This window comes from Daphnia pulex, chromosome 4 (genome assembly GCF_021134715.1).
Source record: "Daphnia pulex isolate KAP4 chromosome 4, ASM2113471v1".
In the NCBI taxonomy this organism is placed as follows: domain Eukaryota; kingdom Metazoa; phylum Arthropoda; class Branchiopoda; order Diplostraca; family Daphniidae; genus Daphnia; species Daphnia pulex.
Window position 1 is genome coordinate 6,254,650 of NC_060020.1, and position 16,139 is coordinate 6,270,788.

Here is a 16,139-nt window from a genome sequence, read left to right on the forward strand (position 1 = left end):
GTCTGGGAAAAACGTTACGAAAATGGAAAGTTCAGTTATTTATTCGGCTTAATTATCATAACGTCAGAATAGCAATTGACGATTTATAAATCCTTATAGGTTCCTGGTTGGCTGTGTAGGTTGAACGATGTGATTGCTATTCAAACAGACTGGCTACTGAATAAATTAATCGTTGAAGCAGTTCACGTAGACAAGGTAGAATCGAGGTAGAATCGCAGACATTGTCGTAATTGACCAATTACTATGCTTTATAATTTATAACTCGTTCGAGATGCTTATACCGCTGGTCAAGCTGACAGGGAAGTAAATTTCCCTGCAGAATTACTTGTAAAAATTGCTGCGCATTGAATTTTTAATTAACTGAAGGCGTCTCCAATTAACCACACATGTTTTTAATATAGCGATCGATGAATGCAAGCATCTCAAAAACTGATTTCCGCGTTTCGTTAATTGTTTTTCTTGTTCGAATGAAATTCTGAACTACAGAATGTTGAGAAACGGTAGGAAATGTTTTGCAGCATCGCAACTAATTATAAAATAGAAAAAGTTAGTTATGCCGTAGTAGTTTACTATATAGTTTCTAAGTTGACTGAAAAAAACTCCCAAATCCGATAATGAGGCCATCACAAATAACTTGCTAATTTATTTAGAAATACAAGATTTAAGAAAACGATAGATATCTTTCCGTACAACTCCATAAATCTATCAATTTAATGATTTTTTATTTAACCAGCCCGACTGGGTATAACGAGGGCTACAAAATGCTCATTACTATTTGCACTGCAGAATTACGGGAAACATAAAACATGCTAAAGTAATCGTCGAATAGCGCAAACAAAGAAACAAAAGCAGCCTAAGAAGAATATCGTTTTCGGGCGATCAAATCTCGTCCCAAGTAAAGCGTGTGTACAAAATGTTTGTGCGACAAGGAAATGATGTATACGCTGGGATGCGCTTGATGAGGTCTATAACATTAATCTTGTGTCATGTCACATATACCCACCGCGCAATCCTATTGTATTATTAAACGAAGCACAGCGTCATAAGCATTTCCCTATCATTTCAGCGGATATTTCGCTTTCGAGCAAAAGGTGAGGGGTTTAATGCTGTGACATTATATTGTCTAGAGATCTACAGAAGTTGAAAAAAAAGACGTTAACTTGCACAGTGCATAGCTTCCGACCTTACAGCGTTGTACACACAACTTTCGCATTAGCTTAGTGATATGTCGTAGTTTATTACATCAGCTGGCCTCAATTGTCGGAATACGGTTTCCGCTTGATGTCGTATATATTTAGATACGTATTTCGGTAGGAAGTGTAGGGTAATAAACTTAAACCTACATATAGTACACGCAGTACGAAATAAAAGACGGATGCCCAAGTTTTTGTCGAGTAAAGTTTTACTTGATAATAAGAATCACAACTTTAAATCCGGCGACAAAGAAGCAAAAGAAATAATTACTACGCATAGGGATAACTTCCGCAAGGTCACACAGTAAATTCAAATTAGTGCATGCTTAACTGAGCACACGAGGATTTTCTGAAATCTCGTAAAAATTTATTATATAGTAGGTGGTGCGCAGTGTTTAAATGATTGTCTCTAATTCCTAGAACCTCTTCGAAAGTCGAATGAAAAGGTCAATGAGTTACGTCAACTGAGAAACTCTGGTAAAGGTATGACATTTTCTCGTTTAGTGAAGCCACTTTTGTCTTGCGGCACCGGGGACAGAGAAAGCAGCCTTTCTGCCTTGGCATTCGGCAGATGAGAATTAATTCAATAGGCAACGTAATCGGAAGAGCGCGCCGCAGCCCCCAAATCTCGTTCGAATTGAGGAGGAAACACCAGCACGGAGGGGAAACTTGATGAGATTTCCACAGAGCAGAAATATTCGGCCCGCTTTCTTAAATGTATAATGAGTGACGCAGAGCTGCGGCTGATTCTACGCCGAGGATAACACGAGCAACATTTGAACAATTCTTCGGTCATCCGCCCTGCTGGCGCTCCCCGCTCCCGCCTTTCACGTTTTCTTGTTTCATCATGCAGATGTTATCACTCGGCGGCCAGCACGACGCTGCGATTGGGAATATAACCAAGCGTGGGCGGCTGTTGAATATAATATTATAAGACAGCGCGAGGACTTTGAAAAGGATCATGCGCTAGCGATGCGAATGGAAGAAATTATTTAGGAGAAAAAGACAAGTGTATAACGGGCTACAATGCGGTGATTGTCGTCATGTCAGCGCCTATATCAAATCAAAGTAGGCCTATCAGACCACAGGGTACAATAAGTATAAACCTTAGCAAATAATAGTATAGCACTAAAAGTTCTCCCATGAAATCGAGCTGAAGATAGCCCCCCATCTTCTCTGCACTGAAATCCAATCATAGGTAAACCCCTCGATGGAATATAAGATTCCGTCCACTGCTCTTTCACCATGCAATGCCACATGTATAGAGTGCAACAAAAAAATAAAGCCAATGCTGGCAATAAAACGATGAAAGTCAAGTTTTATTTTATTTTTATTTTTTTACAATGCACAGTGGAACACCTTACGTAAGGCTGAAGCCCCAGGCCGGTATAAAGTTATAAGACATGATCAGCCCGTGAAATCGCTTCTAGAATATTTAGTACCACTTCTTGGGAGTATTCTGGCCGTGATTTGCTCGTAACAACTCTCTCGGAATTACTACGCCACTGTTATTTTATTCAGTGGAGAGCTGGATTTTGAATCAGAATTTAATAGAATGGACCTGACGGTTGGCCCCTGTTTGTAAATGTTTGATACGCTCGGATGACAGTGTTTCTGCTTATGAGTTGGCGCGGTGAAGGAGGCAGTCATCATCTGTTCACAGGGGCAGAGCCCAATCGACAACTGCATAGCCTACGTATTGGGGCGTCGTTCGTTCAGAGATGTTGATTAAATTCTTGCCTGTGTCTGTCTACGGCAGAATCTCCCCCGGTGAGCTCTAAAGAAGGACGCTCGTCGGCTTGTCGCTCAAATTCGTGACACATATCCTTCTTCCCTCTATATAGCTCAGCATCGCCATGATTCTTTTTTCGCTCATCGCGTGCCGGCTCTCCCACGTCTATAGAGAGAGAACAATAAGCTGTCGGGAGGTGGATCATAGGGCGTCTACCGACATATCAGCACTCCCGTGTCAATAAGATCTGGCTCCCCCCTTACCGAACCCTGTGTGTCACCAGATAAACCTGAAATGAGATGGAAATGCAGGAGGACGTGCCCAGGGTTTTACTGAGATCTGACAGCAGCGAGTCAGCGCAGCCCCGGCCGCCAGAAACGCCGCAAAGACTCGGAGACGCTATACGATACGTATATATTTGTATAATAGAGATGAAACTTTTCTTTTTCTTCGTTTGTCGTGGGATCACTTCTTTTTTTTCTTTTTCTTCCGGCTGTGGTGGGCTGCAACAAGATTTACGGAGAGAAGCCGGCCGGCTCATTTTATATTTGATCGTCGGAACTTTGAAACATTTCATCCCTTATTAATGTGTACTTAAAAGATATAAAAGGAAAAACTGTGGGAAAGAGGATCTACTTATTGTGGTCTCTTAAATAGCTGGCCAAAGTTATCGGCCCAGCGTCTTCCGTTTGGAGAAGCCGGTTCGGTTTTGTAGAAACGCCAACGCCAACGCCAACGCTATCGCCACGTTCCCCCAAAGGGGACGGACGCCCTCCCTATATACGTATATAATCTCTAGTCGAATAGATAACAAATCATCGCCTACATTTTGAATGGTAATACCAGAAAAGTAAACTACACGTGTAAGAAGCAATATAGTTGGGGAAAACTATCCGCCTGCCCCCCAGACACAATCAACAGAAACATACATGATGATTTCGTCATCGATTAATATGTCATTAATAGATTAAGGAACAAAAGGAATAAAGACTGGCTGTAGCATTTGTAATAGAGATTTCATTATTTCTGACCCTTATTTTTTAGTAGGGTCTATTTAATCTAAACTACGTTTCAATTTCAAACTTTTTTGGGGGGGTTGGTTCTCGTCCTCCATCCTTTTTCCTATTATCTTTTTTCGTGTGTCTGTTAGTTCCGAGCAAAGGTTCGGCCCAGTTCCACGACAACGGGAAATTGGCGGAATGATCCACGTCAGTTCATAAATATCAATTAGGCGGATAGTAGCAGTAGTAAGCTATAGTAGTAGTATAGGATAGCGTATATAGTAGTAGTATTCGGGGCGTGTTGGAAATGGAAAGAAAAAAAGAACGGCACATCAGTGGGATGGAGTCAGGAAGCGAACGCGACGCTCGTCTCAACCAATCAGCTCTGGCGACCGTGGAACGAGACTCATTTAGACATGCATGGAATCATTTCAGCCGACTAGGGCGTGTCGGAAACAAAAGAGCGACAAGGCTTATTGTTTTCGTTTCCATGACGAGCCACCAGCACCAGAAAGAGAAAAAAGAAATTAATTAAACCTATTCACCAAATTTTTTTTAAAAAAGGAAACTAAAAGGGGTGGAAGCCAAAAATTCAATCAGAGCCAGGATTCTTCAACCGGATTGATTAGTCAAATTTCCCATTTGATGGCTGGCCATCAACACTTCTTCTTCGACGTGTAGCTCCCTAATCGTCTGCTAATTCCACCGTCGAAGCTTTATATACGAAGGCAAATAATAAAAACACGCAAGTGGGCTGTTGCTACAAGAAAGACGCTTATTTTTTATTTTCATTTTATTTTTTTATATGTGTCTACCTACGCGCCGTGTTCCAATCTGTCGTTAATCTATTGCGTGCTGCGCCGTTTCCCTGCAGCTATGGCCGACTCATTCACTCTTCCTTTTCGCTTTATCCACCCTCCGGGGTTTTCACGAACCTCATCCCAAATGACGCCGGGGCATCCCCGGGAGGGCTGTTTTTCCACGACGGTTCCAAAGTTTCTTTTTCTTTTTCTTTCTCCCCCAACATTTTTAGTTGCATTTATTCCACACACATCCACACACTTTAGCGAGCGGAGGAAGGCGACGTCGATTGCGAGAGTCGGAAATCGATTGATGCTCTACGAAAACGAGATGGAGTCTTCTTCCCATGTATAGGCCTATACTATATGTACAGTTATACACCGCCGTGAAGAGCAAGCCGTGGGAGAGCTTGTCCCACGCTCCATATATATGATAAGAACTCGATTGGTTGACGGAGAAGGCTGTCATTTGTTGAATGTCTAATGCCGGGAACCCGCCGTCCTACCCGAGCCGAGGGAATGAATAAATGACGTGCTCAGAGCTGTTATAGCCTTCCCGGCAAACTTGTCTATCGAGCGGAACACGAAAGTAAAAAAATATTTATTTACACACACCGTGCCAGTTATACGCTCCAGTTTATTTATTTTTATTCGTCGCCATTTCTATAGAAAAAACACCACCCAACCGAAAAAATAAAAAGCGAATTCTCCCCCCCCCCCCTTTTTTTTAAATGCTCCGGAAACATTCCATTTGTTCGCTTGTTTTGTTTCTTTTATTCGCCATGACCAATAACAGCATATCTCATAAGAAAGATATTAAAACAGCCGAGTCGCACTTGTCATTTGGCGTGTTCCTGCTTACCTATTGCAATGTGCAACTCGCATGGCTACACACCGAGAGGTGGAAAACACATTTATATCCAATCCTGGCCGTCAAACATCAACTTGGAAATGTATTAGAAATCTCGTTTGTACCACAGACCGTGCACAACTATACGCTATATCAATTGCAAACAGAGGGAGGCCTTTGCTTATAGCAAAACGTTTGAATAATCCTGCGACAATAAGAAATATCATTTTATTCTAAAAGAGAGAAGGCGCAGTTGAATCTGTAATAATGGAATCAAGTCAAGCGGGCCCAAGTTCGTCTGTATAGGAGGACCAACTTGCAATCAACATTATTATTGTTCTCTCCAAACTGTCCCCTTCATCTTTTCTAAGCAAACAGCAGGTTATGATATAGTTATAATATACGGTAACACGGGATCTATACGAAACTCAACTCCGGCAAAGACAAACTTGAAGAGTAGCACAAGAGAATCTATATAATAGAGGAGAGAGACCAGCAGCAGCAGCAGCTCCGCGGCGCCGGATATTGTATATAATACCGCGTCCCCCCCCTTGCTGTACGGTTTGCCAGCGATTGCTGAGCGTCCAATCGATTGGTCGACCCAAAACATTGATCAAACGGAACACCCATATACCCATTCTTCCCACGTCTGTGATCAAATAACACAATAATACAGTATATATATTTAGTCTATAGTACATTTTCTCTAAATAGATACGGTTAGTTGACTCTAGACATAGTTTGCTTGCCAGTCAAGAGCACGAAAAGTCTCATGAAGACGAGAAATGGGTCAAATTTAAAAGCTCAGAGAACGTGCTGAGAGTCGCGACGTTTTCCTCGTCGAGTTATCTGGCGGCAAGACAAGTCATCTTACGTAGGCGTGAGAGAGCGACGGAAAATATAAAAGGGCGCGTGATATTACGGATCTGCATTGTCGTTAGATTTTTCGATGACGCCAACTACCGTCTAGCTCGTCCTTTTCTTTTTTCTTTTCTTTTTTATTCTTGCGCGCCATATTTGGAATATTGTCGCTGTCGCCCTTTTTTTTTGTGTTGTTTCACGTTCCCAGCGCTTTTTTTCTGATTCAGTTTTGCGTGTTTATGACAACCCGGAATGAGGCTCCTTTTTTACTATTTATACAGGCGGACGTCATGACAGAGAAGAACCGATTTCAATATCCCTCTCTCCATCTTCTTTTGTTTCTTATTATTATTTTCTATTCTTTTTTCTTCTGCAAAGTTTATGGGAAACAAGAGGCAGTAGCTCGGAAGAAACACAACAAAAAAAATAACAACTTTTCTTTCTTTTTCATTATTATTTTTTTAAATAGAAATGCCGTGTAGGAAGTAAATCCTCGAGAAAACTCATTTTTTTTCTTTCGGGAATTCGGTTTCCGTGTGATGTTGCGACACGCCATTTTTCTTATACCCGCGACTCGATTTCGCTGCTGTATTCCAATAATTCCAAATTTGCATTGTTTTGTTTCGCGCATCACACGACAGGGACTTTAACCCACCCCGACTGTGTGCTGTACTGTTGCCTTTCATATAGGATAGATAACAGCGTCATAGCGTTACAGTAGTTACGTAACCATCATTAATGGTGCCGAATTTCTTTTGATTAGTCGAATCCTATTATTCGCGACATTTCCCTTTAGTGGTGATAATGAGAAAACTTCGTCTGTTAGACAACGGCGTTAGGACGTGACTAATAAATCATTCCCTGCAGATTCTCCATAGTGTGCTGACTCTAGGTCGTTGTGAATGATCAGCAGGAAAATGGCTGGAAATAGCTCGCCGTGTAGTACTACCCGGTATATTATTCGTAAAAAAACGTCCACTGCAGATGTTGCAACCCCCGTTAATCATCAGTGAGCGAGGGGGAAAGAAAAAGACTCGATACTACAGTATATGATTCCGAGCTTGATTTTTCGTAGAAGATTATTGATTCGATGTTTGTTTCAGATTCCTTACTATAGAGACGTGGGTGTTCTACGTTCTACGTATACCCGATGCCCTTGCGTTCCGTATTATTAGTGTATGTCTAATATACTGCTTTGACACTTTGACTCACGATTCGGGCTGTCTCAGCGTGATCTCCACTCGGCTCTCTAATCGCACATCGCCATTATTTCTTGTATACCTACTCGCCAAATTGGGACGTGAAAATCAGCAACGCGATCGGATTTCGTTAAGGCGCGCATTGCAGTTAATGGAAAAGTTGGACGGACCTCTAGGCATTACGAGAAACCGCTAGTGGCCAGACAGACTAATGAAGGGTAAAACTTAATAGTTAATAGACTCTCTAGTCCCACATTATGAAGAAAAAATCAACGCAGTCACGACGTGGGCAAAGTAAAATCTACGGGGGCTGAAAGTAGGACTATAAATTGACAAAGTAACGAACCATACAAAATTCACAAAATTCTATAAGATGTTGATGAGATGGTATAAACAACATCCGTATAACATTGTACACTATTGAGTTACGTATGTGCTGTGGGTCTTTACGTTGGAACGAAACAAATGGCAGAGGATATCTAACCATGACTGAGCCTTTAGACTGTCTTTCCGTTTTTAATGGCTCTCAAAGTTAACTGGTTAAGGCAGAACGAATATAAAAAATGTTCCTACCTTTTGCAGTGTCAACTGGACGTGACGGAACTGACGGTTGACGTGATCCAAAAGCTCCGATGACGAACAAGTCGACAAAAGGAAACGTAATTAGCATTCCTTCGTTGAATTGTCCGCGGGATCAACTGCAAAGAGATAGGAAACGAGAGGACACGTGAGATGTGTGGAGTGTGCTGTCGGAATACATGCAGATATATGTATTGAATTCCCAGTGTGTTGTAAGTCTAGACAATGTCTGCCTATCCGTCGGTGAATGGCCGTCGTATATAGCCATCCGTTTTGGCACTTTGGCGCGGCACTTGATGCGTGATGGCGTCGCTTTACATCACGTCATCGAGGTTCCGTTTCCCGTACACTGTCCTGTCCTGTGTACATCGAGATAGAGGCCCTCGACAAATGAGCCTGTCGTTGCCCAATATGCACAGCAACTCGGGAGTCAAAGCAAAGCGGACGGCCCATGCACACCCGCCGTCACAAGTTTGGGCCCATTGCTGCTGGACACACACTCAATCGTATTTCAAATATATTCATAAGCCGGCGATGTGTAACAGAAGACGACAGCAACGGCCAAAAGTGTTTTTGCATGTGTCTGCTGTCCTGGCCGGGCGGTGCATTATGGCAGATGGTCAACACGTGCCGGAATCGATTGTCTCTCTCTTTCTCTTCTATTTTATACTACCTACACTATACCCATCTTGTCCGCGCTCAGGCTACAATTCACCTGGACAAGGTGCGGAGAAGCGTGAAATGTTACCCGACAAAAGGCGCTAATCGAATCGCTAATCGAGTCCACCTCCTCCTCCTCCTCTCCCCCCATATACCGTTAAGAAAAAAGAATCCCACCTTCTTCTTCTGACGATATTTGAACGCGGGAAATCTCAAGACTCAATCTCCATTGTTGCGTGACTCACTTTCCATTGCCGTCGGGAGATTCGCCGTTATTATTAATTGATCGGGGCAATTTCGCCTCGAGGCAACGCAATCACTTTCGTCTTTTTTCAGAGGATCAACAACGACCTACCCCCCCGACGGAAGAATGTTTTTCAAATAAAAATTGGATCCCGCACCCACCGATTATAAAGTCAGGAGCTGCCAATGTTGTTTTCATTCCGTTGGCGTTTCCAATTCTCTACACTCGACGAACGGACGGACGGGGGGTTATTGTTGATGTTCTTTCTTGTTATTTACGTTTGATCATAGCTTAGCGAGAAGAGAAGAGGAGGGGGCCGGGGGAAGTAGTACGGCGCCGCCGCGGGATCGACGGCGACGACGCTCAGGCTGTTTGGATAGCCACCCCTCGCCCACCCGTACATGCAGACATATCGGTCTTGTCTTTCTCTCTCTCTCTCTCTCTTTGTATGTACTTCTTTTTCCCTTCTCTTATTCTCTCTTTCGTTCTTCCTTCTCTTTCACCGTCCTTTCTTGACATCCTCCTCCTCCTGCCTGGCCCAAGTGGCCCAAGGATCGCGACGGAGGTGCATCAGTCTTCGGGAGTCTTCTGTCCGACGTGCATCATCCGCTCCCGCGATCTCATCTCTCAGCTTCTTCTTCTTCTTCTGCTTCTGCTTCTAGGAATTGCGCGTCATATCTTTTGAGGCGCTACCCCACCACCACCACCACTAACATCATCAGGTTTTATTTTTTCGCTTCAGTCAGCGCTCATTAAAAATTTGTCGTTGAATGGATAGACTTTAATTTTGAGCGAAGGGAATTTTGCAGACGTCTAAGCGTGTTAATGTCTTACGATTAACTTTGGGTGAGCGCGTGATGCGAAACGAATTCCAGTGATTGGATTCAAACAGGGTAAAATAGTGCGTCCATTGTGCGTGTGTAGTTTTCGTATATTTCTCCCGTCGGCGCTGACGGAACTGAATTTGAACGGCATCGATCAAGAAAAGTGTCAAAGTGTTTTCGCCGTTTGATTTGTTGCTGCTGCTCCTGGGGGGACATTGCGGTCAAAAAAGAATCATTGGACGTTCCGGGTCGACCCGGTGATTTTGTCATGAATTCAATCGAACCGTTCGCCGATAATCAGCGACTATCGATTCCGGCAGCGGCGATCTTGCTCGACTCGACCCATTCCTGATTCCCATTCTCTCATAGATTTGGAGCGCCAGAGTCGATCATCCTAATCATCAATCCATCTCACGGCGTGTATAGAGAGATAAGACCAGAGGGGAACTAGGGCGGGACCAACACTGCATCCGGAAGATGAAGTGGTTACGGCCAGGTGTCAGCCGGACAGACTTTCTCTTGATGACTCTAATCTTGACGACGGCGACGACGCGACTTGGCCGGGCTTCTGGGAGCGAGCCGGCCAGCGGATTCAATTCCAGCAGCAGCGTCGCCGTGCCACCCTCAGAGGCGTCCTCGATGAACTGGACTCTGCAGCACGAGAACATTTCGTCCGTCGTCAATGCTGAATCTATTACGACGGCCACCGACTATTACCCGGTAGCAGCTACTCATTCGACGGTGGATCCTGCGCTGGTGGAAGAGGATTCGACCGAGCGTTCGATGGGAAGTGTCAACGAGGTCTGGGCCAAAATCCGCCACTTGCACCAAAAAGTGCGGCTCAAAGATGCGGATCAGCAAGAAATCGATGGTCATCAGACCACCGGCAGTCCGACTCAAGAGTGGGATTACGTCGAGGATGCCACCAAACCTCCGACATCCGGCGCTGATGAGCTCCAGCCACAGCAGGCAGGGAAGAAGTCATCAAGCGCCGCTCTTCAAATAAAAGACGTCGCCATCAATTCCAATCCGAGCGGAGGCGGAGGCGGCGGTGGTGGCGCCAGCGTCAATAAAATCAAATCGGGCCGCAACAGCAAGTTGAACGGGACGGGCAGCACGAAAGCCTTCCGCATCCTGGCGTCCGGCACGAGAAAAACCAACAAATTGCAAGGCGTTTCCAGTAGCGGGGGAGGAGGATCTTCGACCAACAACCTGGTCACGGCAGCCGGTCAAACGGGCGAGGACGTTGCGGTCGATGGGAAAAACCAACACGTGGAGGAGGCAATGGACAATAAAGATCCGGCCGTGCCGGCCAAGGCAAATAACAAAGAACAGCGGACGGCAACAACAACAGGGACGAACCCGCCCAAACCGGTGGTTCCGCGCTCGTTCTTTACCTCGTCCCATTCAGCGGAGAATGGGCCGACGGGCGCACCCAGGTTGGAGAATAAAATCGCCGCCATGAAAGGACTCTCATCCTCGGACGCTGATGGCGAATCGTCGTCGTCAAGCGACAGCCTGGAAGTGTACGACAGTAGCGATGCGGAAGCGTCGGATTCGAGCTCGCTGGACGATCCCAGCACGTACGATCCCATCAACAAGCCCGACCTTGACATAATGACGAAATTTCTGCGCATTGTCGAGTCGCAATCTTTGCTGGGCGACAACTGCACGGCGGGAACGGACGACACCTTGGGGGAAGGCGTCGTGGATCGCTACGCCCAGGATCGCTTCCGCCTCGAGGCCGAAGTGGCCGTCAACCGAGCTAATTGGCTGACGCGACTCTGGAAGTACGCCGACAAAAGCGTCCTCGATTCAGAGTACCTCTTGCACGTCGAGCTCTACTCCATGATCGAGATGGACGAGGACATCTTCGCCGCTGGCAACTGTTACGACAAGTAGGATTATATTTATAACCCCCCTCCTGTCCTCCTTGTAGGATTCCCCATTCATTCGGAAATATGACAAATGTATGAATCCGCCCTCATCTTTTTTATTTGTCTCTTTTTCTTTCTTTTTCTTTTCGTCGTCGACGTGGACGTGGACATTGTCTTTCTTGTTGAAACAGGTACCAGTACAAGGACTACGTCCTATTCTGTCCGTTCGCCTTTCGGATGTTGGAGGGTCCCATATTGGCCAAGGATCTGGCCGTCGAGTACAAGTACTTGGCCAACACATCCGAGTGGTTTTACATTGCTCGCAAGAACGCCGAGCGCGTCATCCGCAACATGACGTCATTGACCAAAGGTAAGAACTTTGGCTCCACCCCTCGGAAAATAGCCTCATTTTTTCCCTCCTGCTGTCGTCTTTTTTTTAGCATCTCTTAACAAGGTCTTGGGAGCCACTTAGCCGCGGTCGGAAGCGCATAGGTCCTTAATCTTTTGTCTCTCATGCAAGTCCCGGCCCGACCATTTCTCTCTCTGTCTCGGGTTCCCGCTGCCGCCTACTCTTTCTCTCTCTCTCTCTCTTCAACTGTCATAGAGTTGAGTTCCAGTTATTACCCAGACTTCCTGATTCACTCGAAATCTCCCGGCGCGTCACTCGGATGAAGAACAAGAGCATTATACATACAAAACCCGTCAAAAGTCAATAAGACCCCTCCCACCCTCCCACCCTCTCCTTTATTGTACACGGGCAAGAAAAGGTTGCCAATATCAGAATCCACTTGACAATATCTCAGCTGCATGCCGGCTGTTTATTGAGCGTATTATATTACATGTCATTTGTTTCCCTACTCCTCTAGACTATAGACTATATATATCCATCTTTTGCCGTTTGCTCGAGCTGCTAAAGTTTCCAGTTGGGCGATCTCTATATAGCATAAGAAGAAGAAGAAGAGAACATCTGTGTGGTATAGCCCAACTGCTGCTGTTGTTCTTTTTTTTCTTGTTTCATTTTTTCCTCTCTCTCTGGTCGAGAAATTTACAGTTACGGCTCCGGCGAAAGATTCCGGTTTCGCTCATAATTCTCCGCTGCACGCGCGGAACACACGCAGACGCATAACGATAACAAGAAAACAGCGGAAGAAATATGAGCGAAAGAAACTAACAATGCTAAAAAAAAAAAACTGATTTGATCCCTGTCAAGCCGTCAACTTAGGACTTAACCAACCGATATGAAGTGCGCGTTTGTTTGATACGCATCTACTTTATCCATCTCTCTTTTTTATTTCCCCCTCTCCACCCCCATCCGCTGGGCAATTAATATCCAACTTACGGAGCGCAGTAAATATATTCCCGGCAATCTCCGCTCACGGCACATTGAATAATAGACTTTGTCTAGCTACTACTTTTAATAGACAAGACAAGAGAGAATATTACTATATTACTATGCGTACACAGTACAAATATCGTCAAGAGTTTTCGTTGGAAAAAGGGGATGCATTCTCTCATCTCTGTTTCTAGATAGACGCCCAGCTTATTGTGCGTCATCGATTTACGACGCCGGAACTATTACGAGAGACATATAACGCTCGACGAAAAGAAAAACATTGACAGAGAAACAAAAGTGATGTAAGAGATGAGGAGGAGGTGGACGGCCCACAGTGTAGTGGCTGTCATCCAACGCTCAAAGATCCAGCTGGGCTGTTCATTTGTCGTCGTCAAACAATACAAATAAATATCCAAGCAACGCCAAGCGCAGCCGCCGCCTCGTCCAAATGAAGACGGAACATTAGCTGACAGATATCGCAGTCTATGGAAGAGGACAGTGTGCTGTGTTTAGGGGGGTAAAACGCTGTCGCTAACGGGAATCATTAGTCGTATGTCATCCGAGTAGGAATCCCCCCTCCCACTCTTTTCTCTCTCTCTCTAATCGAGTTTTGACACGGCGCTCGCTTGGCAACTGCACAAACACACACACACACACGAAAGAAAAGATCCGCGCTTGTGTGTGTGCAAGCAGCAGCAGTTGTAACTCTGCAAGAGTAGCCATGGAGCTCATCATCAACAAGACCGATCCGCAGACGTGCGGAGAGTTTCCAAAAACTTATCCCTCGCACTCTGCACATCTCCGCTTCTATACGGACAGCTTCTTCTTTGGCTATCCTATAATGGTAGATAAATATCTCTTCGAGTATAGCTATAAAGCTTACCTAGCTCTTTTTGATTACAGAGGTGGGGGGGGGGGGTGAGATGGCGCAGACGACAGGACAAATATCAGGAGGGCAAAGAGAATTGAGAATGAGACGAAAGAAGAGAGAGAGGCAGTATATTCTTGTCGCTAAAAAGTGACGATCTTTTTTCTCCCTCCTTTTGTTTTTGAAGTCAGCAAGTCGGTCGGAAATTTTCCCGCAACGAGAGGGGAATGGTGGGGAATGGCTGGTGGCTGGCTGGTGGTGGGCGTTGTATAACTCTGGTTCGCCGGTTTTCGTTCATCATTTCGCCATAATGACGACGACGAGGACGACGACGACGACGAAGCGCAGAGTTGATGAAGGGATTGAAAGCTTCTTCAGCGACTCGTGGAAATCGCGCAGCAGCACACCAAAGGTTTTTCAAAGAGCCCGAGAAGTTCATCTCGCGGAACTTGACGTCCATAATACAAATCAAAGAGAGAGAGAGACGACGGTGGAGAGAGAGAGAGGGGAATGCAATAGAGAAAATGTCTTTCCCTCTTCTTCTTCTTCAAAAAAATAGATTCCGGTGCATTTCAAAGGTGCCGGATGAAAGCGCAGGGTACAACATGTAGTGGGCACGGAGGTGCCGCCAATGGAGTCATCAAATCAATTCGAGTGCGTCTCTAATAGGAGGGGACACACCCAATACAAAATATCCTACACATCGACGACGTTATTAGACATAAAGGCTCAAATTTTTCGGGTCCCCCCCGACGCTATCTAAGTTATATTTAGTGCAACTATTCATCGTCACTTTTTCGTAGACAGCGCAGCAGTGCCATCTTTCCTACTTTCTAATCACGCGCTCTTGCCGAGACTCACTTTGGCCTTTAGACTCGCTAATGAACTTTGTCCCGCCGTGAAATATCACAGGGAAACGGCTGAAAGGCGCAATAGACGCCAAAGGTTACGGGCGACGCGGAGAGAGAGAAAATCTGACGCAACCTAATGAAGACAAATGGGGAGGAAATGAGAACAATTATTGAGCACGGCTGGCCCGCGCTCCTCTGTTGTTTCAGTCATTAGGAGTAGCTTGTCCCGCAAACTTTTACACGGGCTGCGTGCAGCCAGAAGAAACCCAAAAACAAAAACAAAATACCTGTGCACACTGAAGCTAAAAAGTTGCGATCAAACTGATGATGGAATTGACGGTTTGCCCTTTTAGATAGGAGGGGGGAAAGACTCGATTGTCTTGGTGCGTTCCTTCCTACTTTTCCCCCTTCGGCTGTTGTATAGTAGTTGCATAATTATCACGTTTGCACGCAGCAGTCTCAACTTGTTTCCTTTTGTACATGGTTATTATAAACTGCTGCTGCTGCTGCTACACAGTAAGACAAAACTTTATCGTCCGACAGGTCTCCAAATCCCTTTCATTTTCCAATCAGCTCTTATTATACGCTCTGCTTTTGGAACGAGAAGTGATTCCTCCAAGTGAGAAAAAGGTTAAGGGGGGGATAGTCCAAGAGGTGGATCAATCGATGGCCATCGCCAGCTCAACGGTAATGACCAACTATAACGAAGTAAGCGCAAGGGGTGGCGGGGCAAAGTTTTTGATTCTTTTTTTTTTTATTTCCTTGGCCAAAACACAGTCGCCGCGTCCGCAGTGGAAACAATTTGCGACGTGAATTCAATTACTCTCAACACGCAACTCGTCGAGGGGTGTTCAAACCTCCCACTCTTTTTCTCTTTTTTTTTTAACGAACGGTGTAGAGTCACGAAATTTCGTGACGGATTAAAAAAGAAACAACACGGACACCATTAAAAATGAAAATCAAACTTGACATTTCAACAGGGTTTTGATTTTCTCCTCTTTTCTACGGTCGTGGGGTTTATTATGTAATGAAATCAATAGTACGGGTGTAGAGGGAATATGTATAATTGTATATGGGCAATGAGATAAGACTTCTTTTTGAAATTTTATTTTTGTTGAAAGGTCGATAGTTATACATATGCGTAAGCGACTCTTGACGCCACTTGTCTACAATAAGAACTGACGGAAGTTCGACATGGCGAAAAATCCCCCAGTCAAAAAATAAAGGATCGTCGTCATAATAATAATTTTTTAAAAAAGCCGGGTCG

The 16,139-nt window shown here is 44.9% G+C and overlaps 1 protein-coding gene across 1 annotated transcript in view; it reads left to right on the plus strand.

Moving 5' to 3' along the window:
* The first annotated feature begins 9,644 nt into the window (after nucleotides 1–9,644).
* LOC124192826 overlaps nucleotides 9,645–16,139 on the plus strand; it is a 51,055-nt gene continuing 44,560 nt past the window's right edge. Inside the window, exons 1-2 of the mRNA XM_046586324.1 lie at nucleotides 9,645–11,841; nucleotides 12,012–12,190. Of these exons, the coding sequence (XP_046442280.1) occupies nucleotides 10,421–11,841; nucleotides 12,012–12,190 (1,600 nt within the window). The 5' untranslated portion in view covers nucleotides 9,645–10,420. The remainder of the gene's footprint in view (nucleotides 11,842–12,011; nucleotides 12,191–16,139) is intronic.